Source organism: Tenrec ecaudatus, chromosome 4 (assembly GCF_050624435.1).
Source record: "Tenrec ecaudatus isolate mTenEca1 chromosome 4, mTenEca1.hap1, whole genome shotgun sequence".
Taxonomy (NCBI): domain Eukaryota; kingdom Metazoa; phylum Chordata; class Mammalia; order Afrosoricida; family Tenrecidae; genus Tenrec; species Tenrec ecaudatus.
Genome location: NC_134533.1, coordinates 196032001 through 196057487, shown reverse-complemented (window position 1 = coordinate 196057487; position 25487 = coordinate 196032001). Strand labels below are relative to the sequence as shown.

At 51.4% G+C, this 25487-nt stretch overlaps 1 protein-coding gene across 1 annotated transcript in view; it reads right to left on the bottom strand.

Moving 5' to 3' along the window:
- COLQ (collagen like tail subunit of asymmetric acetylcholinesterase) overlaps positions 1 to 25487 on the bottom strand; it is an 81187-nt gene that overhangs the window by 9037 nt on the left and 46663 nt on the right. The window contains exons 6-15 of the mRNA XM_075548956.1: positions 24499 to 24570; positions 21384 to 21446; positions 20892 to 20918; positions 20250 to 20294; positions 20049 to 20084; positions 17169 to 17249; positions 11632 to 11737; positions 4721 to 4860; positions 1818 to 1937; positions 1106 to 1226 (exon numbers count right to left, since the gene is read on the bottom strand). Of these exons, the coding sequence (XP_075405071.1) occupies positions 1106 to 1226; positions 1818 to 1937; positions 4721 to 4860; positions 11632 to 11737; positions 17169 to 17249; positions 20049 to 20084; positions 20250 to 20294; positions 20892 to 20918; positions 21384 to 21446; positions 24499 to 24570 (811 nt within the window). The remainder of the gene's footprint in view (positions 1 to 1105; positions 1227 to 1817; positions 1938 to 4720; positions 4861 to 11631; positions 11738 to 17168; positions 17250 to 20048; positions 20085 to 20249; positions 20295 to 20891; positions 20919 to 21383; positions 21447 to 24498; positions 24571 to 25487) is intronic.

The following is a 25487-nucleotide window of genomic DNA, read 5'->3' as shown; positions in this document are numbered from 1 at the left end:
TCTAGTCTACCCAGACTAACACAGGTGGTCCTCTGGTCTCACACAAAGGGAGGGTCGGGGTGTGAGCCCCATCTCCAATGTCACGGGACACAGAGAAGCCATCAGTTCTTTCCTACGGTGACCAAAGACAGATGGGACTCCAGGCCCCAACAGTGCCCCAGGGATCAGAGGGTCAGCAGCAGCTGCCCCTGCTCCACGTACTGTATCTTCATCCTGCCCTGAACCCACTGGGGGTTGGGAGGAGGACCTCGTCCGTATGTCTACACACCCCCTTCCCTGAGTCCAAGCCTGGCTCCCGTAGTAGGGGCCTAAAGAGTAAGTCTTGGATGAATTCGGCCAGTGGGTCCCAAGCACTACACGCGAGAAACACTCCCCTTCTACATTCCTGGCTCTTCTTGTGGTTAGAGATGACGGCATCTCGGAAGACCCGGAGCAGTTCAGAGGGACACACCAGCTTACAGTCGAGGCAGTTGGTGTCTCCCTCCGTCATCCCACGCACGGGCAGTGCTTCCTGGCTGAGCCCAAGGCTGAGTTGGCGGCCAGCAGGGCCAGCCCTCCGGCTCTGACTCTCAGGCCCGTGCTTTCTGCCTCCGCCTGTCACTTGACTGAAAACACAGACACGTGCCAGCCCGCTGTCCGTCCTGTAAGATCCCATGAGGCCGGAGGCAGGTCTGGCTGGGCCAGCTGCTTTCCTCAAAAGACTTTGCTGCTGGAACCCCGACGGATAAAACCGAGTTCTGAGTCCAATTCCAGGCATTTGCAGACAGCAGGCACCCCTTTCCCCCCTGTCTGGACATCAAAGCCACAGCCTTTGGGGCCTGGGTTTTGCTACAAAAAGAAGCCACAGGGAAGGCCTGGGGGTGGGGGTGGGGTGCATTCCTCCTTAGAACAAGACAGTCTTTTCCAGGCCAAGATCCTTGACACCAAGCCCCACCGATGAGTTTAGGTGATGGAAGGAGAAACCATTTGGCCAGATGGAAGGAGAAACCATTTGGGACCCCCACAGCAGCCCAAGTCTACTCCCTCTTGCTCTAGCGTCATATCAAACCACCACAACCAGTGTCCAGGGCCCCCGTGTCCTCCCCCCAAGACTGGGCCCACTCACCGATGCAGCCGTCACCCATGTCGCCATTACCATCATCACATTCCTCCCCAGGCTGCAGGACCCCATCGCCGCAGATGCCACGGTGGCCTACAGGCTCCTCCACAGGGTAGAAGGGGGTCAGCTGGCCAAAGAAACACAATCGTTACTGGGAGGCAGACGGGGTGTCCAAGCAGCTGCTAAGCAGGGCCAGGCACAAGCTCCAGGAGATAGATGCTCTGGTTCCAGGGACCCCCCTCAGTGGCATCTCCTGGTTTGCTGGGGCCTCTTCAGAGCTTCCTCCACCAGATTAAGAGAGGCAATTCTTTCCTGTTGCCCAGAGCTCTGTAGGGGACAGGAAGGCTGGACCAGAATGAGATGGCAGCCGGCAGGTTGGGGATGTAGACAGGTGCATCCTGACTTATGGGCCTTGTGTACCCAGAGGCTCAGAAAGGAGGCTCCTCTGGGAGAGTCGCTCAGAAAAGATGTGAAGGAGGATGCTTAGATCTTCCAGGCAGCAATAGCTTGGCCCGAGACTCAACTGTTTGGCCTTCCCTTTACATGAATGTGGAGAAAGACGGGGAGTCTCACAAATCCACAGGGGCAGTTCTCCCCTGCCCTGGGTCGGCATCGACTCGAGGACCGTGAGTTCTGAGAGTGGTTTGAATGGGTGTGTTCCTTTCCCAAGCGGAGTAGGGTGAGGCAGGTCCTGAAGTGTCCTCCGCGGAGTACCTACCTGGATGGGGAGCCAGCCAAGATGGTCCTTGAAGTACAGCGACCGCTGGTCTCTGCGGAAGGCGATGGCGTTCTGGGTGTTCAGCTTCTCAAGCTCCTTTTGGTTGTTGACCACAAAAATCTGCCAAGGAACACACTGGTGAGGATGGTCAGGAGCACTCCTGGGGAGCGCAGCAGCAGATGGAACCTCCATCCTCAGAGAAAGGGATTTTCACCCTCCCCCCCAGGGCTCCTCCTGAAGTCGGGGGATGCGTCTTGATGCTCACACCTTCCAGTCCCTCATGACTGTGTCTGAGGTTTCTGCATCTGTACTGCCAGGGGCTTGGTGGGTGGGTAACACTTTGGGTTGCTAACCTCAAGGTCAACGGTTCAAAAGCAGTAGCTGCTCCTCGGGAGGAGGCTTTCCAGGAAACCGACTAGGAACCCCATGTGGGCACTTCTCCTCTGCCCTATAGGGATTCTACTCTTCCCTATAGGGATTCTACTCTGTCCTATAGGGATTCTACTCTTCCATATAGGGATTCCACTCTGCCCTATAGGGAGTCTACTCTTCCTTATAGGGACTCTACTCTTCCCTATAGGGATTCCACTCTGCCCTAGAGGGATTCCACTGTGTCCTATAAAGATTCCACTCTGTCCTATAGGGAGTCTACTCTGTCCTATATGGATTCCACTCTGCCCTATAGGGATTCCACTCTGTCCTATAGGGAGTCTACTCTGTCCTATATGGATTCCACTCTGCCCTATAGGGCCACTATGTGTCCAAATCGACTCACCGGCAGTGAGGGGTTTGTTTTGTTACATCTGTACTTAGGGGTGAGAGGAGCCCTGGTGACACAGTGGTGGTGGAAACCACCAGCCACTGCAGGGGAGAACGACGGTACTATCAACCCCTCTAAAGAGTTAGAGTCTTGGAAACCCACAGGCACAGTAGTACCCTGTCCTATAGGGTTGAATCAGCACTAACTTGATGGCAGTGAGTTAAAATAAAAAATTGGAGAGGGGGAATTGGATATTTACAGATAGATAAAGATATAAAATGTTTTCTGCGATTAAAAAAATTAAATATTTTCAATGTTTCCAAGACAAGAAATAAAAAGATGATGTCATCTAATCAAGTTATCCAATTTATTTGGCACCCTCGCCCTCGGGAATTTAGTGGGTGCATGACTTGGGAAATTCTTAATAGCTTCACAGTTTCCTATTCTCTGACATCTTAAATATCTGTGGCCCACACCTGGGCAGTTCATGTTTTCTTTCCTCTGGTTTTCTTTTTTTTTTTTCAACAATTTATTAGGGGATCATACAACTCTTATCACAGTCCATACATCAATTGTATAAAGCACATCCATACATTCCCTACCCCAATCATTCTCAATTTGCTCTCCACTTAAGCCCTTTGCATCAGGTCCTCTTTATTTTCCCCCTCCCTCCCCACTCCCCCCTCCCTCATGTGCCCTTGGTAATTTATACATCGTTATTTTGTCATATCTTGCCCTATCCGGAGTCTCCCTTCCCCCCCCTTCTCTGCTGTCCCTCTCCCAGGGAGGAGGTCACATGTGGATCCTTGTAATCAGTTGCCCCTTTCCAACCCACTCACCCTCCACTCTCCCAGCATCCTCTGGTTTTCTAACTGCATAGTGACACTGTCCTTACATACACTTGAAATGGCTGCTTTGTATTTTTAAAATTTAAATACCCCCTGCATGGTTTGGCTTAAACTATGGTGCTGTACTTTCAGCACTATGGGATGGATGGGTTTTTACTCAGAAATTCAACTTACCTAACGTTGGGGTTATACATGTCTTATACTCAAAGATGTTCATCACGGTATTATGTACATTGAAGCTAACCTTGGGAGACACTGTAAACAGCCAACACCCAGCCCTGGTTATCCAAATCATAGCACAGCAGGACCACAGATAGACGACTGTGCATCCCTTCAAGTGATGCTTATGCTGGATGGATGGCCAGTGCTCACGTCCAACTAGTCCAAGGAGAGGAGGGCGTAGTGAGCACACGTGAAGGGACCAAAGGGTGGAAGATGAACGAGCCAGGAGCTGATGGCTATGAGGTGGCGGGTAAACAGGAGATCGTTACACTATTTGATCTATTGGGGTTTGTTTTGTTTTTAATTGGAAATTTTCTTTAGGAACAAGCGTAAAATGATACTTTAAAAGAAGGTTGAAATATGACTGGATTTCAACAGAGACAACTAGGACACATCACTTTCATACAGTCATCTCAACAAGGTTAAAAAAAAATCTTCTTTGAAAATACCAAGAAAATACTCCCTAAAAGGAACCACACCCAAATGGACAATTCCGTTTTCCTCGTTTGATTTTCCGATTTCCGATCATGAGGTGTACCTAGAGTCATGAGGGAAAATTAACGTACTGAAAAGGATTTGCAAAGGCCCGAGAAGGTCAAGTGGATGGCCTTATTGATAACTGTGGTCATTACATAACGTCATGTCAACTTCTTGAAGATCTAGTGATGAAGGAGTGGAGTTCAGCCTGTCAAGGAGGTCACAGCCTGATGGTGCCTCCTGGTGGATGTGGCCTTCTCACAAGGTCACCTCCCTGTTGATACCACACAGAGACCCACAGGAGCCCCGGAGATGTGTCCACCGCCATTGGATCCACATGACCTTGCACCACCGGCCGGTGATGTTCCTGCACTCTGCACCATTGCATGTGGCTTCCTGGGTCTGAGGGGGACTTATGGACTAGTATCAGACTCGTGGACTTGAGTTGGACTGGACTGGGATGTTTTATTGATGCATAATTACTGCTTGATAGGAAGCTCGCTCTTACCCATCTATGAGAGTGCCCTTGGGTGTGTTTCTCTAGCCAAGCCTGCCTAACACAATAACCATCCTGGATTTTGCCCCCCGAGCCTTACCACAGGGACTTGTGAGGAACTGGATCCATGCAGCGATTCCCCATGGGAAGGGTTATTCACAGTCACAGGAGGCCCACACTGACATCTTCCTGGAGGCCCCGGAAATCCTCGTTCCCCTTTGGGCCCCATCCGAAGTTGTCCTAGAAAGGAAAAGATGGCTGCGTTACTGGAGCCGAGGCAGAGACGTGAGCAACCTTCCCAACAGGAAAGGCTTGGTCCAAGTTCAGAGCATTTCAGGAGAGAGGTTCAAAGGGACGTGTTTGATCTAAGAGAGAACAAATTCTCTCTGCATCCCTTCGAGACTCTGGGTGCATTGCAGGGTTACCCCCAGGTCTCGTTTTCTCTCCCCTCTGTTGTAGAGATGACACTGGTGGATAATTCCCCCTTTGACTCCCTTGCAGCTGGAGCGGACCAGGTCTGACAGTTCCGGCCGAGGTGCAGTCTGAGAGAAGGCTGGTAACCCAAGAATGTTTTTCCTGATAAGGAGAGAAACATGGCTTATGGGAAACGCAGCTTCCTACTCCTCTGAGCTTCGAGACAGGCAACAGGTATCTGTCACAGCAGCAGCCACATGGCGCCCGGAAGCCACAAATTCAAGGAAAGTCTTGAGTAAGCAGGCAAGACAAGGGGGCCTGAGAGACATTTAAAGGCCGAATCAAAGTTTACAGAGACATCTCTGGGTGCGGATTTCTTTGGTTTGTTCTTGGGGGGAGGGGGAGAACGTTGCTTGCTCCTGGTCCTAAGAAGGGTCAGGCAAGTCGGCAAGGTGGGACACCCTCGAGACGTCCGGTCTCACGTGGGCTTTAAAACCACGGGCCAGACCAATTCCGTTAGGATTTGGGGGTCGAGGTCCAGGCAGCGCTATCATTTTAAAGCTCTCAAGATGACCCCAATGCACCCCACGGTCGAGAAGCAATGGCCGGGGGAAGCGTCTCTTCATAAGCCGGCGCTCGCCCTCAGATTTTCCTTCAGTTCACGCTCCCCGTCTCCCCCACAGGGGCCTCTCAGCTCCCTTCCCCCCAGGTTCAGACATCACTGCCTCGGGGAAGACTTCGTGGGTTTTCCACACTCATGCTCGCCTTGGGAACAAGGTCATCATGCCTGTCCCTTGTCTCCCCAGCACTTGACTGTGAGCCTGCACAGTGAGGCCGGTCTCCTCTGGTCACATGTAAGCTGCACGAGGGCCGTGCTGGTGCTGCTCCGCACGCCTGCCACACGGGAGCGCTGGGCGGTGTCCCGGGTACTCTCTGGGCTGCTTGGCGAGCAGCCCCAAACCACCAGCTGCTCTGCAGGAGACAGACGGGCTGCCTACTCCCACGAAGAGCTACAGGCTCAGAAACGCCGAGCCTGCTCTACAGGGCTGCTACGAGTTGGCATCAACTCGGTGGCAGTGAGGGTGTGCGTGCGTTGGCTCGACACGTAGTAGGGGCACAATACTCGTATGTGTCTGACGACTGAATGCATGGAGGAGGACTCACTGCAAGGACTACATCTGTGGGAAAGTTTAGATCAGTAGAAACGTCTAGAGCGGGGATCACTCAGCAGAAAGAGAGGAAAAGGGAAAGACCCAGAGACTGCAAACGGAAACAAAGAGCAGTTACATCACAAGGAGGGGGTGCAGGGGTGCAGCCGTACTGGGTGGCACTGCCCTGCACAAGGAGGTAACACACACAAATATATATATAATGACAGCTTAAAAATATCCCTGTGGATATGTCTGATCAGAGCACATGGGAGCAAGTGAAGGGAGAGGGAGAATGGAGCACATCCTGGCCCACCAAACCCTGAGGACGATATTCCTGCTCAGAGCAGCCAAAGCACAGAGAGGACCAAAGAGCCAGACCCACTATGAGACACGATCTCTCTCTCTGACCCATAGTGCTCCCGGGGACAATACTGGAGACTCAGCGCGGGAATTGCACGTGACCTGACCCCACCACACTGAGGCGAAACACTAAGGGCGTGCAACAGAACAGCAAGGGGAACAGAGCAAGGAAGTCCCCAGGGAATACCAAAAATAGACTGTGGGGCCAGGAAAACACTCCTAAAGGTCAACAAACAGACCTTGAAGTCTTTACAGTCTTTTGTTTTTGTTGTTGTTTGTTTTCTTTTGTTGCTTTGTTTTGCTGTCTTATTTTTTGTGCATATTATTATCTCTGCAGGTCTATCTAGATAAGATAGGTGGGATAAACAATCTGGAGGAGAAAACAACAGAACCTATGGTACTGGGGGGACATGGGAGAAAGGGAAGCAGGGGAAAGGAAGTGGGTGTTAACAAACCCAGGGGCAAGGGAACAACAAGTGATCCAAAATTGATGGCGAGGAGGCTGTAAGAGGCCTGATAGGGTTTGATCAAGGGCAATGTAACCGAGAGGAATTACTGAAACCCAAATGAAGGCTGAACATGATAGTGGGACAAAAGGAAAGTAAAAGGAACTAGAGGAAAGAACTAAGAGGCATTTATAGAGATCTAAATACAGGAATGTACATATGTAAATATATTTGTATATGACGATGGGGAAATAGATCTATGTGCATATATTTATAGGTTTAATATTAAGGTAGCAGATGGACATTGGGCCTCCACTCAAGTACTCCCTCAATGCAAGAATACTTTGTTCTATTAAACTGGCATTCCATGATGCTCACCTTCCTGACACGATTGCTGAAGACAAAGCAGGTGCATAAGCAAATGTGGTGAAGAAAGTTGATGATACCCGGCTATCAAAAGATATCGTGTCTGGGGTCTTAAAGTCTTGAAGATAAACAAGCAGCCATCTAGCTGAGAAACAACAAAGCCCACATGGAAGAAGCACACCAGCCTGTGTGATTATGAGGTGTCGATAGGATTAGGTATTAGAAATCAAAGAACAAAAAAATCATATCATTGTGAATGAGGGGGAGTGCAGAGTGGGGAACCAAAGCCCATCTGTAGGCAACTAGACATCCCCTTACCGTAGGTTGTGGTGAGGAGACAAATAAGTCTGGGTGCAATATAGCACCGATGAAACATACAACTTTCCTCTAGTTTTTGAATGCTTCCTCCCCCTCCCCACACTATCATGATCTCAATTCTACCTTACAAATCTGGCTAGACCAGAGGATGTACACTGGTACAAATAAGATCTGGAAACACAGGAAATCCATGACAGAGAAACCCCCAGGACTAATAATGAGAGTAGTTATACCAGGAGAGTGAGGGGAATGTGGGGGAGAAAGGGGGAACTGATCACAATGATCTACATATAACTTCCTCCCAGGGGGATGGACAGCAGAAAGGCTTCTGCTCAATAACCAACCAACCAACCAACCAACTAACCAAATAGTGTAGTTCAATGTAGAAAGGTTACACAAAGTAGTTTTGTTGTTAATATTCCTATCGCAGGATGAATACATTCAATTAACAGCCATATTTGTCACATATTAGTCTATGATGCAAATGGATAATACTGACAATTACTAAGGTAACTAGTAGATAATCACCATTGCTAAGGACTCTGTGCGGTCTGGTACCAGAGGAGGTCATGGGGCCGGGGGAGGCTAGGTTTGACATCTTGAGCTGCTGTACCAGATGGCCCTACTTCTTCACAGAAGGACCCTTCTCTGGGGAAAGTACTAGGATTTTGAAGACCAGTCACTGGTTTCAGAAAAGCCAGGCAGGTCATCTGGGCCATCCAGCGACTGAGGTCCTGGTGTGGGAATGCTGGACAGGCAGGGAGTGCTTGGCATCTAGCAGGGAGCTAGAACACACCTGCAGGCAGAGTTACCCAGGCAGGAAGCTGATGTCCCCTCCAAGGGCCTAGTGTGGGTCAGATCCTGTCTGGAGAGCGTCCCTGAGTGAGAGGGGCAGAGGGGTCGGGAAAGAGGCAGAACTGGACAGAACTTGCTCCTTGGAGAGGTTTCGGAGCAGGGGAGGGTGTTGAAGGGCAAAGGGAAAGGAATGCTCTGCTCCATGGAGGGAAATATTTCTAGACCTACTCCCAAGATCCTCTCCCAGAGGGAACGCACTCCGGCTGCTTGCTATCTGAAAGGTTGCAAGTTTGAGCCCACTCAGAGGAGCCTCAGGAGCTCATGCTGGACCTCTGCTCCTGGGAACCCAGGCCCTGAGCCCTGAGGAGGGAGCCTGTTCCTCCTCCTCCGGCCCACACAGAGGTGCTGAGAGGCAGTGGTGGCTGGACAGCCACTGCCCGGGCTTACTAGACCCTGCAGCCTTTTCCACGGAATTCTGGAGCCTAGTCTCAAGTTCATCTTGGTGGCATCTGGGGACTGTCACGCACAAGTGAGACTCTCCTGGTCAGGCCCAACTCTTCGTTAATGGGTAAGCGGAGTTGAGCAGAAGTAGGGGCTGATGGGAGAGGGGTTCCGGAGTTCCTCTGCCTCCTCTCCCCACTGCCACCCCTTGTAGCCAAGGGCATAGTGGGAGAGACTCAGGGGCTACAGGGCAGGGAAGGGGCCACACCTGTGGGACCATCTCAGAGGACTGGATGGGGAAGGTCACTGGCAGTACCCTGCAGTACAGCCTGGCAGGAAGCAGGCCTGGGTCCCAGGAGGAGGCCAGTCCTTTGAGAGGCCCCTTATTGACACGGAATGCCATTCTAGGCCTAAGGTACAGCTAGGACAGCCATATGAACCAGAGACTCTTCCAGCTTGGCGACCTTCCGGGTGGCCGCTAGAGGGCAGTGGGTGGCTTGGTTGGAACACGGCAGGGGACAGAGCCGGAGGGAGAGCTGAGAATAGAGGGAGGGAGGGGGAGCTGGGAAGAGATAGAGAGGGTGGTAAAGGGGCTGTGAGGGAGGGGAGGGGTGGGGGCGGGGAAGGCCGATGCACTGGGTTACGGGAGCACTCAGTAGGCCAAGGAGAGAAACAGGATTGCGCTGAGCCTGCTAAACCAATGAGGTTCAATCTTCAGGAGGCGGGCTCAGGCATCATCCAATTCCGGCTCCTGGTCAGACGAGGACATCAGGGCAGCCTTGACAAATACGCCCGGGGACACAGGAAGACCTTCATCTACCCCATCCTGGGTTCTCAGCTGTGTGAGCCCCTATGCTCAGGGCCACAGAGCATACCCCAGGCCACCATCTCAGGGGGGCCCTGGAAACGCTGCATTTGTCAGAGCCTAGGAGGGCAAGGACCATGGAAGGACCCCCATCACAGAATGTGAGCTGGTGTCATCACTCTATTTCCCTGGGCTTCCTGTACCACCGCAGTCTGTTTGCACAGGGTTCCCCGCTCAGTCTCAAAGGGGCAGCCTGGCTTGTGCTTTCCTGTCCTTACAAAGACAGGTACCATCTGAAGGTGGCTTTGCCTTCCTGCCTTCTCTACTCAATGGGACTAAGGGGAGAGGGGTGTCTGAGGAACACAGGGCTGGAGGATGGGCTAAGGAGGTATTTCCCCCCATGTGGCGAAGAGCTCTTCCAGGAACAGGGCCCCTCTATTGTGGGGAAGGAACAAGGTTTCAGAGGAATGGCTGTGGGATGCTCCCGGGAAGATCAAATCATGGGAACCGGGATTCCTAATCTTGGAAATGCTCTGGGATCCTGGCCCCTCTCAGGCTGGCGGCTCAGAGGCAGCTATGGTCTGGTTTCAAGGACCTAAAACAAAGACCTTTGTGCCCACCCCGTGGCCTGGTTACAAATAGATTCCTATAAACCTAGGTTGGGGTGGGAGAGGGGAAGCGCACTGTGGGATTTTAAAAAGGTCTTCATTTTTAAAAGCCGGGATAAAAATAGTTTTTGACTTCTTTTGCATGACTGAAAACAAAACCCAGAAGTCCTGACAGCGGGGAAAATAGACTTCTTTAACCTAGAACTAGGAGTCCTGGTGCTGCTGCGGTCCGCATGGTTGGCAGTTCAAAACTACCAGCAGCTCCGCGGGAGGAAGGCCGGACCTTCTTTTCCTTTTACGTGTCTAAAATGAACACGTCTGAACAGTTTTATTGGCCCTTCATCCACATGTCATAGACTGGGCTTCCTACTCCCGTACACAGTTACGGTCTCAGAACCCCAGTGCTCCCTGGGAGTCAGCATTGGCCCGATGGCGGGAGTGAGAGTCAGGGATCCAGCACCACTGTGCTCACTCAGGGGTCACAGAAAGGCCTTCCTCTGAGCTCACAAGGAAACTCGCTAAACAAAGGGCTTAGAGCCACCCTGGCGGCCCAGAGTCCCTGTGCGTGCCCCAGCAGAACTGTGACCCTCAGGTTTTCAGACAGTCAGGTCTAACTACGCGCTCTCTACACATGGTAGACTCGCTTGCTGATTTCCTTTTACACTTCTTTTTATGTCTGATTTCTTTCCATAATCAATGCAAATAAATACTTGCATAATACGTTGTTATAAAATAAAAACTCACTGCCATCCAAACGAACTCAATGCCACCTGACTCAGCAACCCTGTAGGGCAGGATAGAGCTGTCCCCGTGGGTTCCCGAGACTGTAACTCTCTACGGGAGTAGAAAGCCTTGTCTATCTCCCATGGAGTGGCTGGTGGTTTCAAACTGCTGACCTTGCAGTTAGCAGCCCAACATGTAACCACTACGCCACCAGGGCTCCCTAAAATACAGATAGATAGATAAAAATCTGCAATGTCATCTTTGGGTCTAGGTTTAGGAAAATTACTAGAACCATAGGACAATGTTGTTGTTATTTTCTAGAAAAAGTTGTCAGCTGACGAAACTTGCCTATTTTTTTCCCCTTAAACTATAAATGACATCACAGAGGCAATCTTTGTCTGTTACCCTCTCCGATTTGTTCTCCAGAATGAGAAAACAGAGTCAGAATGGTGTTTATCTCTCTTGTGTAAAAGTTGAGTCAAACTGCAGAGAAATTGTGCTCTGTTGTCATCGCCTAGTGCCCCCTCTGGGGACACTGGCTAGATGGTGACGCTGGAGGCCAAATGAAGCAGAGACGCTCTTACCTGCAGCGGGGGGGCCAAGAGGTCCTGGGGGGCCTGGAGGACCAGGTGAACCAGAAGGCCCAGGCTTGCCTGGAGGGCCCATAACTCCACTGTCTCCCTTCTGCCCCTGGTGGAGAGACAGGCAGAGCCTGTTACAATAGTCGGTTGCATGGTTGGCACCCTAGGGCAAACTTCCTGCTCCTCTTGTCTTTAAATCAGGGCCGCTTCGCCCCTTGGAGCAAGAGCCCAGGCCAGGACACAAGCCTGAGGTCTCGGCCACCAACCTCCTAAAAAGATCAGGGGAACGATATTTGTGATTGTGATGGCTGATGGCAAGTTTGCACTGGGACATCCTGCTCAGTCCTCAGCACAGACAGCAGAAAGGAGCCAAGCCCCTTGGCTGGCCTGCAGCAGGGGAGGACACAGGCTCAGAGAGACCTGAGGATTGACTCAGGGCACCGAGCATCGAGGCGGCAGAGGAGGGAGGGACTGGCACCCAGGCCTTCTGACTGTCCCTCAAGTCATTCATGAATCTTAGGGACCTCGTAGGACAGAGGAGAAGGGTAAATCTTCAGGGGAGCAGAAAGCTTCATCTTTCTCCTATCAAGTGTCTGGTAAATTCAGACCTTTGAGGCTGGTAGGAGTCCAACCCTTCACCAACTACACCCCGGGGGGGAGGGGGGCTTCTACTTTCTGCCCAGTCAGCACCATTTCTTTTTGCCCATTTCCTGTGCACCGGCCTCTCCTTGCTCCCAGGATAGACAGACAGACAGGCCCTGAGTTCAGGCCACAAAGGCCCGCCTGGCTGAGCTTTCCAGTTTTGCAGCCACATCCTTTCTGGGTCTCTAAGAACACAGAGCTCCGCTATTTCTCCAGGCTCTTCCAGTCTGTTAGCCCCCATCCTTCTTTCAGCACTCCACTCCAACCTCACTGCCTCCACGAAGCCTTCCCTGACTTCTCCACACGGACTCCACCCTCCCCTGCCATAGGCTTCCTTAACTCGGCCTTTTTCTATCACCTGACCCAGACCCAACTTTGTGATGAGTTGTGCGGTCATTTCATCCACTTCTCCCCAGAGGCACCAGCTCTGTGCCGGCCCAAATCCGCCCTGCTCACCTCCCTTCCCCTAACGCACGGCAACTCACGCACAAAGCAGCGAAGCGCTGTGCCCTGGCAGATCAAATGGTTGTGCTCCACAGACTCTTCTTTATCTTTTTGCTTATTTTTAAAATTTATTTTTTTAATTGCTTTATTGGGGGGCTCATACAGCTCGTATCACAATCCATGCACACATCCATTGTGTCAAGCACATTTGTATTATTTGTTGCCATCATCATTTTCAAAACATTTTCTTTCTACTTGAGCTCTCGGTAATCCGCAGACTTTGCGTTGCCTTGTTTTGGGCAGTGCACTGCCAGGACTTTCTTCCTAGTCTTTCTTAGCCAGCTCTGTCGAAACCTCTTCAGCGTCCACTGACCAATTAGTGGTGCTGAGCTTCAGGTGCCCTGCTCAGGAACCGAACCCAGGTCTCCTGTACGGAAAGTGAAACCACTGCCCTCAGACAGATCCCCAAGAGCACCTGATCCAATCCCCTTGGCCTAAGAAGGTGGACCGGCTTCTGCCCAAGCCCTCCGCCAAGTCAGCTTCAAAGGCAGGGCATTAGAGGCCAGGGAATCGAGACTGGCTCTGCCCCACAGCATGCCTCTCCTCTGCAGTCCCCTTCCCGCTGGGGAACTTTTCGCCAGGCAAGTCCAGGCTCGCAGGGATCGACTATTATAAAGGCCCCTCGTGAAGGGACCTAGTCAGCCCCCTCAAAAGAGATGCCCTCGTTGGGGGTAATAAAGGATGAGGGAGGCCGTTCCTGGAGAATGTCTACCCAGGGAGCGGGCATCCTGCTGATAGAGACATCGGAGCGGATGACCGCCAAGGCGCTGCTGCGTGTCAGAACGAAGGCGCGCTTCCTGAGCTGAAAGCCAGCTCAGATGGTGGTAGAACAAGCCTTCCCGTGGCTATATTAAGACGTGTGACTTCCCCTGCCTTTCTGGGGCCCAGCTTGGTCAGCTCGTGGCCTGCTTCCACGTGGCCCAAGGCTTAGAGGCTCTCTGCCCCGGGGTGGAATTTGAGACAGACTCTGTCCTTACCTGCGCCATATTAAGAGTTTCATGGCTCCTTGGACACGGCCCAGGGGGGCCTTCTGGGCCATGTTGACAAGGTGGCAGGTCGAATGTCACCGCCAGGAGTTCCCAGTGCACCTGCTTCCCAGACTCTCGGGAGATTGGATTTCACCAGGTGGGCAAGCCTGCCCGAGCACAAGTGCCGTAAGGGCCACCCCCCCACCCCTGGCCAAAGATGTCAGCATCAATCACGCTCCCACTTAGACTGGGGACGAGGGTGGACACTTAGCTTAGCGCTCGGGGGAAGAAGCGACCGGGGGCACGTGCCTCGAGGTTGCTAGGCCCACTCCCACTGGCCGCCCGGAGGAGAAAGCCAAGAGTCTGCTCGTTCTTGATGTCGCCAGGAGGACAGGCATGCTGGACGGCTGTACCTCTGGCTGTGTCTCTTTACCAATCCAGACCTTCTTGGAGCACGCGGAGGGGAAATGGAACAGAGCCTGTGGCTGGGAAAATCTGCTGGCTCCACAGGAGCTCTAGTGGCATGAGAAGCACTTCTTCATCTCTGGGGTGGTCCTCAGCCTCTCCACACCCGTCGGAGGAACGTCTGCCTGCAAGTCCCTTTGTACTGACGAGAACCCTGCAGCACAGGGGGATCCTGCCCTTCCCAGAGCCATGAGGCCAGAGGGAGGAGTCCCATCTCTTGAAGGACAGCCGACCACACAGCCTCCCCGGGTGCTGGGCTTGTTTGGTTTTCATTTGTCCATGATACTTGAGGACATTCCCCACTCTTCAGCACTGTGTTTCCTTTTGTGTTTAAAACATGGAAGCTCCCACTGTATTATTTTTAAAACCCTGTATCATCCGGATCATAAAGCTCATATGGATCAGTTAGATCAGGGGTTCTCAACCTTCTGCGTGCTGCGACCCTTTCATACTGTTCCTCATGCGGTGGTGACCCCCCAACCATAAATTATTTTTGTTGCTACTTCATCACTGTCAGTTTGCTACTGTTGTGAATCGGGCCACCCCTGTGAAAGGGTCGTTCGACCCCCAAAGAGGTCTCAACCCACAGGTTGAGAACCACTGAGTTAGATGCTTAGGAGCTCCCAAAGTGCTTTAGGGGGATCCTGGGTTTTGAGTCTGCAGAGGAAGAATGACCGAAATCCAAACATATCGTCCATTCAACTCTGACTACCGACTGGTGAGAATGTTGAACTGGGAAAATGACCAGAATGCTCCAAAACAGCCAGCATGGTTTCGTAGGTGAACCAGTCAGCCCAACTAAAATCGTCTCAGTAGCAACTGGCCGTGGCTTGGCACACGGACACATTGGGTGATGGCAGAGAGAAAACGGGAAATTCTGGCTTCTTGGGGTTCCTCTGCTTTTCTTCGGCTTCCAGGCTTTGGACTGATGGACAATGACCTCCAGGAACTCTTATCGCCACTGGTCCGACAAAACCACTCCGTATGTGAGCCTCTGTTCTCATCTGGGGCAGCCGGGAAAGCGCAGAGGCATGCTGACTGGAATGGGGCGGAGTGTGGGGAGGCACACGTGGCTTCTTGTAACAGCTCATTTCCTGAACATCTGAGACATGGACCCAATGGACCTTCCCAGCAGGCTTGAGATATGGCCTCGTGGGCTTTGGCGCTCGCTGGGAAAGGGCAAAGGCAGCCCAAGCAGAGAGCTGGAGGACAGTAGCCCGTGCCCTTCTGGAGTCAAAGGCACACTCATTCTGGCTGGAAATTCAGAGATGAGAAAATGTTTTATTTTTTTCTCTAAATCTTTTTTTTTTCTTCTTTCTGACCCTAGGTTTCAGAAATTGGAGCTCACTGTGAAGTCATGGCCATTGTAAAGCTTTGCGCTGGACTGGGCTATAATGACTTTGAACGTTCACGTGGCGTCTGAGTGAGATCAGGCCTTTGCAGTTTCTCAGTGCCTTTGCTAAAGGGCAGCCTTGACTTCAAGGTGCTCCCAGGATTCTGAATCCTGGCTGCACAGGAGAATTATGCAGAGTGCTTTCGGAAAACACAGCAATCTGCTGAGGCTCCATGACCGGTGATGATCTCGGAATCTTTAGGGAATCAGGCCTAAGGCATTTCAAATGAGGAGAGCTGGACCTGAACTACAACTGCCTCACATGGAGGGAGGAAGCCATGTTGAACCGGCCTGCCAAGGCCTTCTGATGTAAGTAAGCCAAGGCTAAAGCTCTGCTGCTGCTGTGGGGTCAGTATTGGGCTGCTAACTCATTGCAAGGTCAGTGGTTCAAATCCACCAGCCCCTCCTTGGGAGAGAAAGGAGGTTGTCTGCTCCCATAACCATTTACAACCTCAAAAAACCCTAGGGAGCAATTCTACTCTGTCCTATAGAGCCACTAAGAGTTGGAATTGGCTGTGGCAAGGAGCACTTGTCTAAGACAATCATTAAAAGACTTGGGAAAAGATCGGGGCCCAAAGATGCTCACATCTTACTAGTAATACAATTTGGTGACGCCTTTCTTATCCAAGCAATCCATTGCTCGCCCCCTTATTAAACTATGACGTAGACATTTAAGACGTTTGAAAATGCTTACTGAATCTCTGTAGTGCGTGTTCAGAAGTGTATGCTGTGGTGTGAAGTGGGAAATTTAAGATGCACTAGCTCTAGAGTGGAGAGAAAATAAACCACCAGAATGGACGCCAACGAAGGAGCACTGCAAAGAAATAGAGCCACACACCTCCGGTGGCTGTGCCGGAGTGTTAAGGCTCTAGAGGATGCCCTCTCTGTTTTCTGAGTCTCCCAAGTTGTCTGTGCTGTGGGTCCTCGTATAACAGAAAGAGTTGCGGACAAAAATAAACAACCTAAGAACTACAACAGCCCCCCTCCCCCCATTAAAAGTCAAGGGACACGTCTTCCTTCAGGAATGCCCATGCATGAAGGCCCAAAGGGGCCTCCAGCACAGTTCTCAAGGCAGATGAACCCCCTCTTTCCTCTCCTCTCCCCACCAACAAGAGCCTAACTTAAAAAGCGGGGGCTTACGCGGCAGCAATTCAGCCATCCTACTGTGGAAACCCAGAAGACCCTCCAACGTCAAGTCTCTTCTCCCAAACCCCATTTGTATTTCGGTCTTTGAGGCTCTAGCAGATTTTCTGAGTAAATGACCAGAACTGGATTCCATTCTCAGTTAGTTGCTTTGCTTCAAATAGACCTTGTTCTTCTAAACCCGGAGCACACTCATGTTCTGACCTCAGACGCAGTTTCAACAGAGAGTCATATCCCATCGGCCTGAGACTGGGGCTGCTCTGGAGAAGCTAGCAGGTGCCGGCAAGGGTGAGGCTCTGCCCACCAGATCCCCTGGGGTTTGGGTCCGTGGACTGTCTCAGATTAACCCCACTGACCTACCTCTCTGCACCCCCTGAGTCAGGAGGCCCTGTTCTCAGGGAGGAGGTAAGCTGTGGAGTCCTTACCTGCTTGCCTCTTTTCCCTGGTCTTCCTGTGGGGCCCCGGTGTCCTGCTATGCCAGCCTCACCCTTTGGACCCATTTCACCCTGGAAAGAAAGAGAGAAATTAAGACGTGTGTGTGTATGTGTATGGGGTGGGGTGGTGGGAATAGGGGTCCACATCCATTCAGGTCTGAATAGTCATTGGTCTACTTGATTGTTCTAAATCTTTTCCAAAAGGGCAGCTCTAGGTAATGGAGAACTCGATGAAGCAAATTATGTGCAGAAGAGCGAGGCTCCGAGAAGGCGTCCTGGGTTGGTTAGTGTTTACCCGAGAGAGACGGCTAGTGGGCAGCACGCATGTGGGTGGTCAGAATTGGATAGACAGATCACATCTGGACGCGCCAAGGTGGGAGGTTTTATATTTTGACCTTATATGTGCCGGCGACATGACCAGCCACTCTGGTGGGGGGGTGGGGGGGAGAAGGCTTTCTCCTTTAGTTGAAATGGGATGGTTCTTCATTTTGTTTCCGGTGGGTCTTTGAATGATTCGCCATGATTTTGACAAATTTTCACCACGCCACGTTCCCTCTCCTCTAATGACCTTTACTTAGGAGGACATGTTTCTACATCCTTCCGTCAAAATCAGTCTGAGTGCCAGCTCTGAATGAGATTAAAACTCTTCTGCGGTGAGCGATTGCTCCGTCAGATGTACAGATACGCAGGATAATTTTTGTCAAAGGCACTGAAAGCAACGTCAGTACGATTCTTCATCGAGTAACCCTGTTCTGGAACCATGAGAACCGAATCCACTCACTGCAGAATTCCATAACACAAGGCAGACCCTTCACAAAATCTAAATTTTCACTTGAGAGGTTCTCTCCAACTTCCCCCACCTTCGCCTAGGATTCCAGGTCCGCTTGCTCTTCCTTTGGACCGCTGAGCATCCCCCCAAGACCCAGCATGCACTGCCAGCAATATCAGGTGAGGGCACAAACAACTGTGCAGGTAGCTGTCAGTCAGTGGCAAGGCACAAGAAAGCCTGCTTCAGACACAGTGAGATCAATAAAGCCCCAACCGGCTTTCCACACCAAGTCCAGAGGTGATGGAACACGGTGGAAAGTTTCAGAGAACCCCAAGCCAAAAGCTCTGAGATCTTCTGTTGCCCCAGCCAATGGCTTTGCCCTTAACCAAACCATCAATGCCTTGCTTCACCAAGAATGGCCCCCAAACCAACGATATCTTTCCACCTTGCCACATCCTTCATCCTGCTAGACAGTGAGAGAGAGAAGACAGAGCGGAGTCTACATGGCCTTGCAGATAATGAGCTCCGTTTTCCCTTGGCTGTTTGGAGCAGGAGCAGAGAGGAAAGGGTCTTATTTGGTTGGGAGAAAACAGAATGAACAACATCAATTAAAAGGAAGGAAGAAAAAAGACTGTCAGGAGGAAGTGTGGCACTTCTCTTAATCAACTAGAAGCAACCGGTAATTTCTTGATCTAATTTCTCTCCTAAGACCTAATTATGGGGGGAGGGGAGACCTAATTATGGTGATCAGACCAACTCTGTCTCAAAACAGCTTCCCATGAATAGCAAGTCCAATAACTGGTGCAGAGCCCAGAGAAGTTGTCATGTTTAATTTCATCATCATTTTTAATGCTTTGGTGCTTATTGTCACACCAAATGAAAATCCAGTCTAAGCATTTTGAAATAAAATACATATTCTCTTTTAAGGTTTTCTTGAATTTGCTTATATGATTAAATTTTTTTAACCCCGCACTCCAATGGAGGTAGCAGGAATCACGCTCTCCACAGATTAAGGTAGTAATAAACTGTGGAAAATGAATGGAGGAGGGGAGTTATTTAAATATGTTCTGCCCGGCAAGGATCAGGCAAAATTATCCAAGTTTGGGAAACAAAATTTTAAGGTGAAGTTAAAGAAAAGTATTTAAGTACCAAGAAAGTGTCCCACGTGCATGCTTGAAGGAACTTACATTCGGACGCCTCGAGGAAAAGAGGACTTATCAATGTTCATGCTTTATAGCACGAGGAACCAACCTTAGGATGCTGAATTTGTTGTTCTAATTCTCATGTATGCAACTCCGTCTCTCTTTGTCCCCTGACCCTTCCCTCTCTATCTCCCCCCCGCCCTGCATCCTTCCAGCTCAGACCCTGATTGCAAGTCTCCAAAGATCTGTCAGACATTTGTCACCTTCACAATGGATGACGTCTTATCTGCCCACCCTCCTGTTGGCGGTTGCTCCATAGCTGGTCTCGCCGTCACTGCAACGGTTCCCTTTTTCACTTGGCCTCATCTCAAGTTAGTTGTCCATGCGGCCCCATGAAATATTTAATTATTTAAATGGGAAAAGTTATCTTTTAAAATGCTAGCTGAAATGCCATGGTGTGTAACCCTCGGGGACATGCTCCGTTGGGCTGCTTCCCGCTTGTGAGTGGTACAGCCAGTGGCCGTGGAGGTGACAGCCATAGGCAGCAGCCCGTGGGCACGGAATGGGACTGTCGCCTGCTCTGTCGGGTGTTCAAGGCCCTTTGCAAGCAGATCGCTCATCTCCCTTCCAAGGTGCCTGGGGTTGGGCTTGAGCCGTCAATTGCTTTTGTCTGTGGCCGAGGACTTCATGGTTTGCCCCGGCCAGATACTCCAGGAGAAGGAAAAACCCAGAAGGGTACTCAGATGGAGCAGGGTTTCCTCTCTGGTGAGCTGACGGGCATGTGCGTGCGGACGGAAGGTCTATTCCACGTGCAAGGCCACTCGCTCCCATCCCAAACCGGGACCTCTCACAGAAAGTGCGGTTATTGTTTGACGGACAAATGGCAGCATTCCTTTCTTTGTGCTTCAAGGGCAGAGAATCCACCGAGGCCCATGCCACACGCGACCTCTAGGTACTTACTTTCTGTCCCAACATGCCAGGGAATCCCGGGAAACCCTGTGAAGAGAATAACAAATACAGTAGCCACCTCTGCCATAGTGTGGAAACTTGGTCAGACATGTTAACATGAAGCCATGCCAGGCAGGCAGGCAGACAGGGCACAGGATGGAGGTGGATACAGGGGGCCTAAGTCCAGGTACCCCTTCTGAGAATGACCATTACCTTTTCTCCTTTGGGCCCCAAGTCACCCTTTTCACCTCTGGATCCCTATGAGGAAACCACAGGACAGAATCAATTTGGGGTGGGGGGGGGTGAATGGCGGGGCGGTGGTAGGGAGATTGGAGCATCTCCAAACTGACAAGCTCACCCAGCCAACACCTGCATCATGGCCAGCGAGCAAGCCCAGAGATGTCAGAGACATCTGTTGCCCGGAGGAAAAGACAACTGAGAATTTTCTAGGTCTCAGGTTCTTGCTCATTCTGTTGAAAACATGTCCCTGGTTCTGGCAGCTAGTTTTGTTTCAAATGATGGAAGCTTGAAGCTTGGGTTGAAGGCACACACCCGCCATCTTCCTCTAGCATGCAAACGGTGGCCCTACTCCCCCCAACCCTCCCCCCCACACACCCCGGCAACACAGTCATTCGCTCATCTGCTCTGTGAAGGAAAAGCTCCACCACCCCTCTCACCCACCTTTCCTTCCCACGTGAGGGCCCTTGCTACTCCCTCTGCCTGCTAACAAAGGGCGGGAGGATAACTGGACATGGATGCTGCGGTCACTAGTTAAATGGAAACCTGGACCCAACTGCTGCTCATCGCTGCCCACAGAACCCAGACCCTGGGAAGCCACTAGGGCCAGACACTGACCTTCTCCCCTCTGGATCCAGGGTAACCCTGAAAGAAGAAGAAGAAAAAGGCATTAAAAAAGAAGAAGAAGAAGGAGGAGGAGGAGGAGGCGGCAGGGCCTATGGCCTTGGTGCAAGCGTGGAAAGCATTTCTTAACACGGTAGAAAGAGGTTACTCCTATAAACACACCCATGAAGACGGTGCTGACATCAGGCCTGAAAGAGCGTTGCTTTTGCACATCCTGAAAACTCGACCCACTGTCCCCAAGCCGATGCCGGCTCCGTGACTCCACCGGGCCTGGATGAAGGGTCAACCTTCTGGGAGTTCCAACAAGGCCATTTGGGCCAGCCCCGCACCGAGCACTTCATCACTGTGCGCCAAAGGCAGCCACACTGACACCAACCCACCGACCTCCGCCTCCTTCCCGAGCCCTGCTCGTCCCCATCCTTTAGGCAACAGCTGCGACTGAGGCTTAGTGCGAGCCCCAAGGATGGTCTAGACGCACACACTGACCTTGGAGCCCATTGGTCCTCTTGACCCTGGCAAGCCCATCACACCCAGATCTCCTTTTTCACCCTACAGGATTAGGAGGAGACAAGAAAGACCAGCAGTGACATCAGTATAGGAGAAGCTGAACCCAAAGGGGTCTTGACAAGATCCAGACGGAACAGGGACCACCAGGGCTCCCTTGTGACTCAGAGGCCCCTCAGCTCACCCACCCCTTGCTCCTTCCCTGAGCCCAAGACTCAACAGCCCACGTTTTATTCTTCTATTGAAGATGAAATAAAGAAGTCAGCTACCCAAAGGCGGAGCAGCTCTGTGCACACCCTCAGCGCTCGCTGCTGCTGTTTGTGCTGCCCGTCGGATTCCGACTCATAGTGACCCTGTCGCACTGAGCGGAACGGACCCATTGGGGTGTCCTAGGCCATCATCGTTACTGGAGCACGTGGCCAGGCCTCTTTCCCCAGGGCACCTCTGGTGGTTCAAGCCTTCCCACTATGGTCGTCAGTCAACCTCTTAACCAGTGTGCCGCCCCGAGCTCTACAGTGCTCCCCAGAGCTCACTGCCACTGAGACAGTCTGACTCCGTGGCCCTCCACGGAGTGGCTGGGGGAGGGGGGTGTTCCCACCTTGTAGTCAGCAGCAGACCCCTTAATCGCCATGCCAGCAGGGCTCGGGAAGCGCTCACAAAGTTGATCTAAACGTTCGCATGCTTGATCTTTTTCCAAGGGAGGGCTGGGGCTGGGAAGCAGCCGAGCACCCTGGGGCCTCGGTTCATATCAGAACCGACACTCCTCTGCCCTGCTCTGCTCCTGGGGTGGGACTTCCCGGCCATGCCCGGATGCCTTCCACTCTAGGTTTGCAGCCAAGTGGCGCGACCATCAGCCTCGGGGTGTCTACTGCAGAGACTGGGGCGAGGATGCCCGGGGGGGGGGGCTCTTCTGCTGCTCAGGGGGTTCGAGGTTGGGGCGTTCAGCATCTGCTGAGCTGAAAAATGCTGCCCTAGCCCGCTCCTCTGGAAACATAGGGTGAGATGTACTAAATTTAGAACACGGGTTTTAGAAGCCGTCATGAGAAAAAGCAAAAAGAAACAGGGAACCTAACTCTTCATCGTCTATTTTAGTTGATCCGACCATAAAATTAAAACAAAAAACGATCATTTCAACATCTAAGATTAAAAAAAAAAGTGATTACTGAGATGCTGCGTGGTCTCTGTCACACGAGTCTTTGAGCTCTGGTCTGTCTGTGACAGTCGACAGGAGGGGGGTGGGCAGCAACCTGGAAAGCACCACAGGATGACACGCTGTGGTGGCATGGTGGAAGCTGCCCCATAGGTTTGGCAAAGGCTGTGATCCTGAGAGTTGGCTCAGGTGTGGCAAGGAGCAGCAAGGTCACCCTGGGTGCACAGGTTTCAGCAGAGCTTCCAGATTAAGGCCGACTGGGAAGCAGGGCCTAGTGCCAACTTCTGAAAATGTTGTTGGCCAGTGGAAACCTACTGACTAGCCGCAGAACATTTTCAAGAGGAGAGGAGCCCCCCGGTTGGGAGGCAATTAAAACACGCTGGGGAAGAGTGGCCTCCTCTGTGCAGAGTCCACAATACGGCATAGTTAAATGTGAAGGTTCAGGTATGAGAGGAGATGGATCAAAGTGAGAGAAAATAGCTGCAAATCACCGGAACATAGATGGTACAAAGTATGAACCAGGGGACCGGGAAGCTGTCCAAGGCATAAGTGAGCTGCCATGGACATTTGAATGGGACAGTCAAGGTCCACTATGCTGGGAATGGCAAATGGCCATTTGAGATGGGACACCTATAGGAAAGGACCACTAACGAGGCTATGATTCAAATCGATGTGCCAAGCACTAACGCCAAAGATAAAGAAAATGAGATTAAAAACATTTTTTTTACCAACTTTGGCAGTCAGAAGTTGGTCTAGCACACAATTGAAATGCATGGATAATTACTGGGGATAGGAGCCAAAAGATGGAAACAGAGGAGGCTCATCCACCGTTGGAAACTTAGAACTCTGTGACAGAAACTCCGTGGATGGGAGAATGGATGCTCCATTTTTGCAAGACCAACAACTGAGTCATGGCAAGTGTCTTTTTTGCAAAAGCCGAAAAGGCAGCTGTCGGCAAGACTGGGCTTTGGATCGGGTCTCTATGAGTCAAAACCGGCAGCTGCAACAGCGATGATTGTCCGTTTAAAGGCAACTTCACTCAGAGGCTCAATTTCCATCGGAGGCGTGTCTGGGAATCTAGACTTCATAACATTTAAGGCCGAAAACGCAGAGTCTGGCACGCAAGTTATTACAAACATCCTTCATGGTTTCAAATAATTCAGTGATTTAAAACGGAGTCAGATATCAGTTTCAAATCACTGAATGAGTTAAAATAAAAACTGAGTCCTATAGTCTCACTGGACATGTCTCAAGAGCTCCACAGCCGAGTGCTGACCAGCAGCTGCCCTATCAGGCAGCTGAGCTCTCTAGAATGATTTTTTGGGGGACAAACTTTAATCAATCATTTTATTGGGGGCTATTATAGCTCTTATCAAAATCCATACATCCACTGTGTCCAGCACATTTGTACATGTGTTGCCATCATCCTTTTCAAAACGCGTTCTTTCTACTTGAGCCTCGGTATCAGCTCATTTTTCCCTCCCTCCCTCATGAACCCTTGATCAATTATAAATTATTATTATTTTCACATCTGACACCATCCACTGTCTCCCTTCACCCACCTTTCTGTTTTAAGAGAAACGCCCTTGGAATTTTTCCTAAGACTTTCCCAGGCCTAAGCCTTTCTTGGGTCATAGCAGCTGAAACACAAGAGTTGAGTTTTAAGTCTCAGGCACAGGGAACCAGGATGCCTACGACAGAAGGAAGCAGGCCACCTCCTTTCCTCTCGCAGGAGCAGAGCTGCTGAACCAGCCAAGGAGGTAAGGTTAAGGGACCTGGGCCCAGAGCATCCACCTTGAAGACAACCTGCCTGTGGGCCCAGCCAGTGGGCAACCAGCCCTGCTTTCTCCCTCCCTTCATGAGGAAAAGGTTACACTGATCATGCCAGGGGAGTCACCCCCACCCCCACGTTCGGACACCCCATGAACCCCAAGTGTGTCAACTTACCCTAGGTCCTTCAGGGCCTGGCCAGCCGACGGGCCCAGGCATGCCCGGAACACCTGGGGGGCCAGGTCTACCCTTCAAAGACCAAGAATAAGTGTCAGGACAACTGGGTTTATTTTCTTCCTTCCAGGGAATAAGATTGATCTCTGGGACCCAAAAGGGAGTGTAAGGACTCTAGGCACAGCGTCCAAATCCCCTGTCCCCGCCCTCCAGTAACAAAGCCAAAGGACCGGTGTTCACCCCGACTCACACCTGACTCACGGTCATCAAGTAGATGCTGACTCATGGCGACCCTGTGTTAAGCTCTGGCACTGTGGCAGTTAGATGACTTTATGTCAACCAGACACTCCTAGCTAAGAGTTGAGCCTGTCCATCAGGTCACAGCCTGGGGGTGCAGCCTTCTCTAACGGAGGACTCTGGGAACCTCCTCCTCTCTCAGCCACTCTGTCTTCCTGCATGCTGGGACTCTGCTGGCCACCCTGAGAGCTTGTTGGAGCCCCCACCCCACCCCCATGTTTCCCTGGACCTTGGATCCACAAGACTCTGCACCCACCAGCCTGCGATCTCTTTGCATTTTGAATTATTGTATGTGGTGGCGTGAGTCTGGAGAGGGACTCACGGACTATTGTTGGGCTTAGGGACTTGAGTTGGACTGGGCTGGGGCGCTCCCTTGATCTGTAATGACTTCTTGATGTAAAACTCTTTCTTATACATACATAAGAGTCGTTGGAGGTGGTGATTCTGTAATCGTTTGTCAATTTGAGGATTAAGAGTGTAGGGGTGGAGTCTAGCCTGCCAGTCAGATCATAGCCAACGAGGCCTTTGTGTGGGCATGGCCTTCTCCTGAGGATTCTGGGAAATCCTGGTTTTTCCTCCTTAGAGGCGGGAGACACACTCTCTCTCTGCTGACTCCCTGGGAGACACTGCAGTGAGTCAAGACACATGGAACTACCTAGTACCCTGAGCTGGAGAAGCCACATGGACCTACCCTG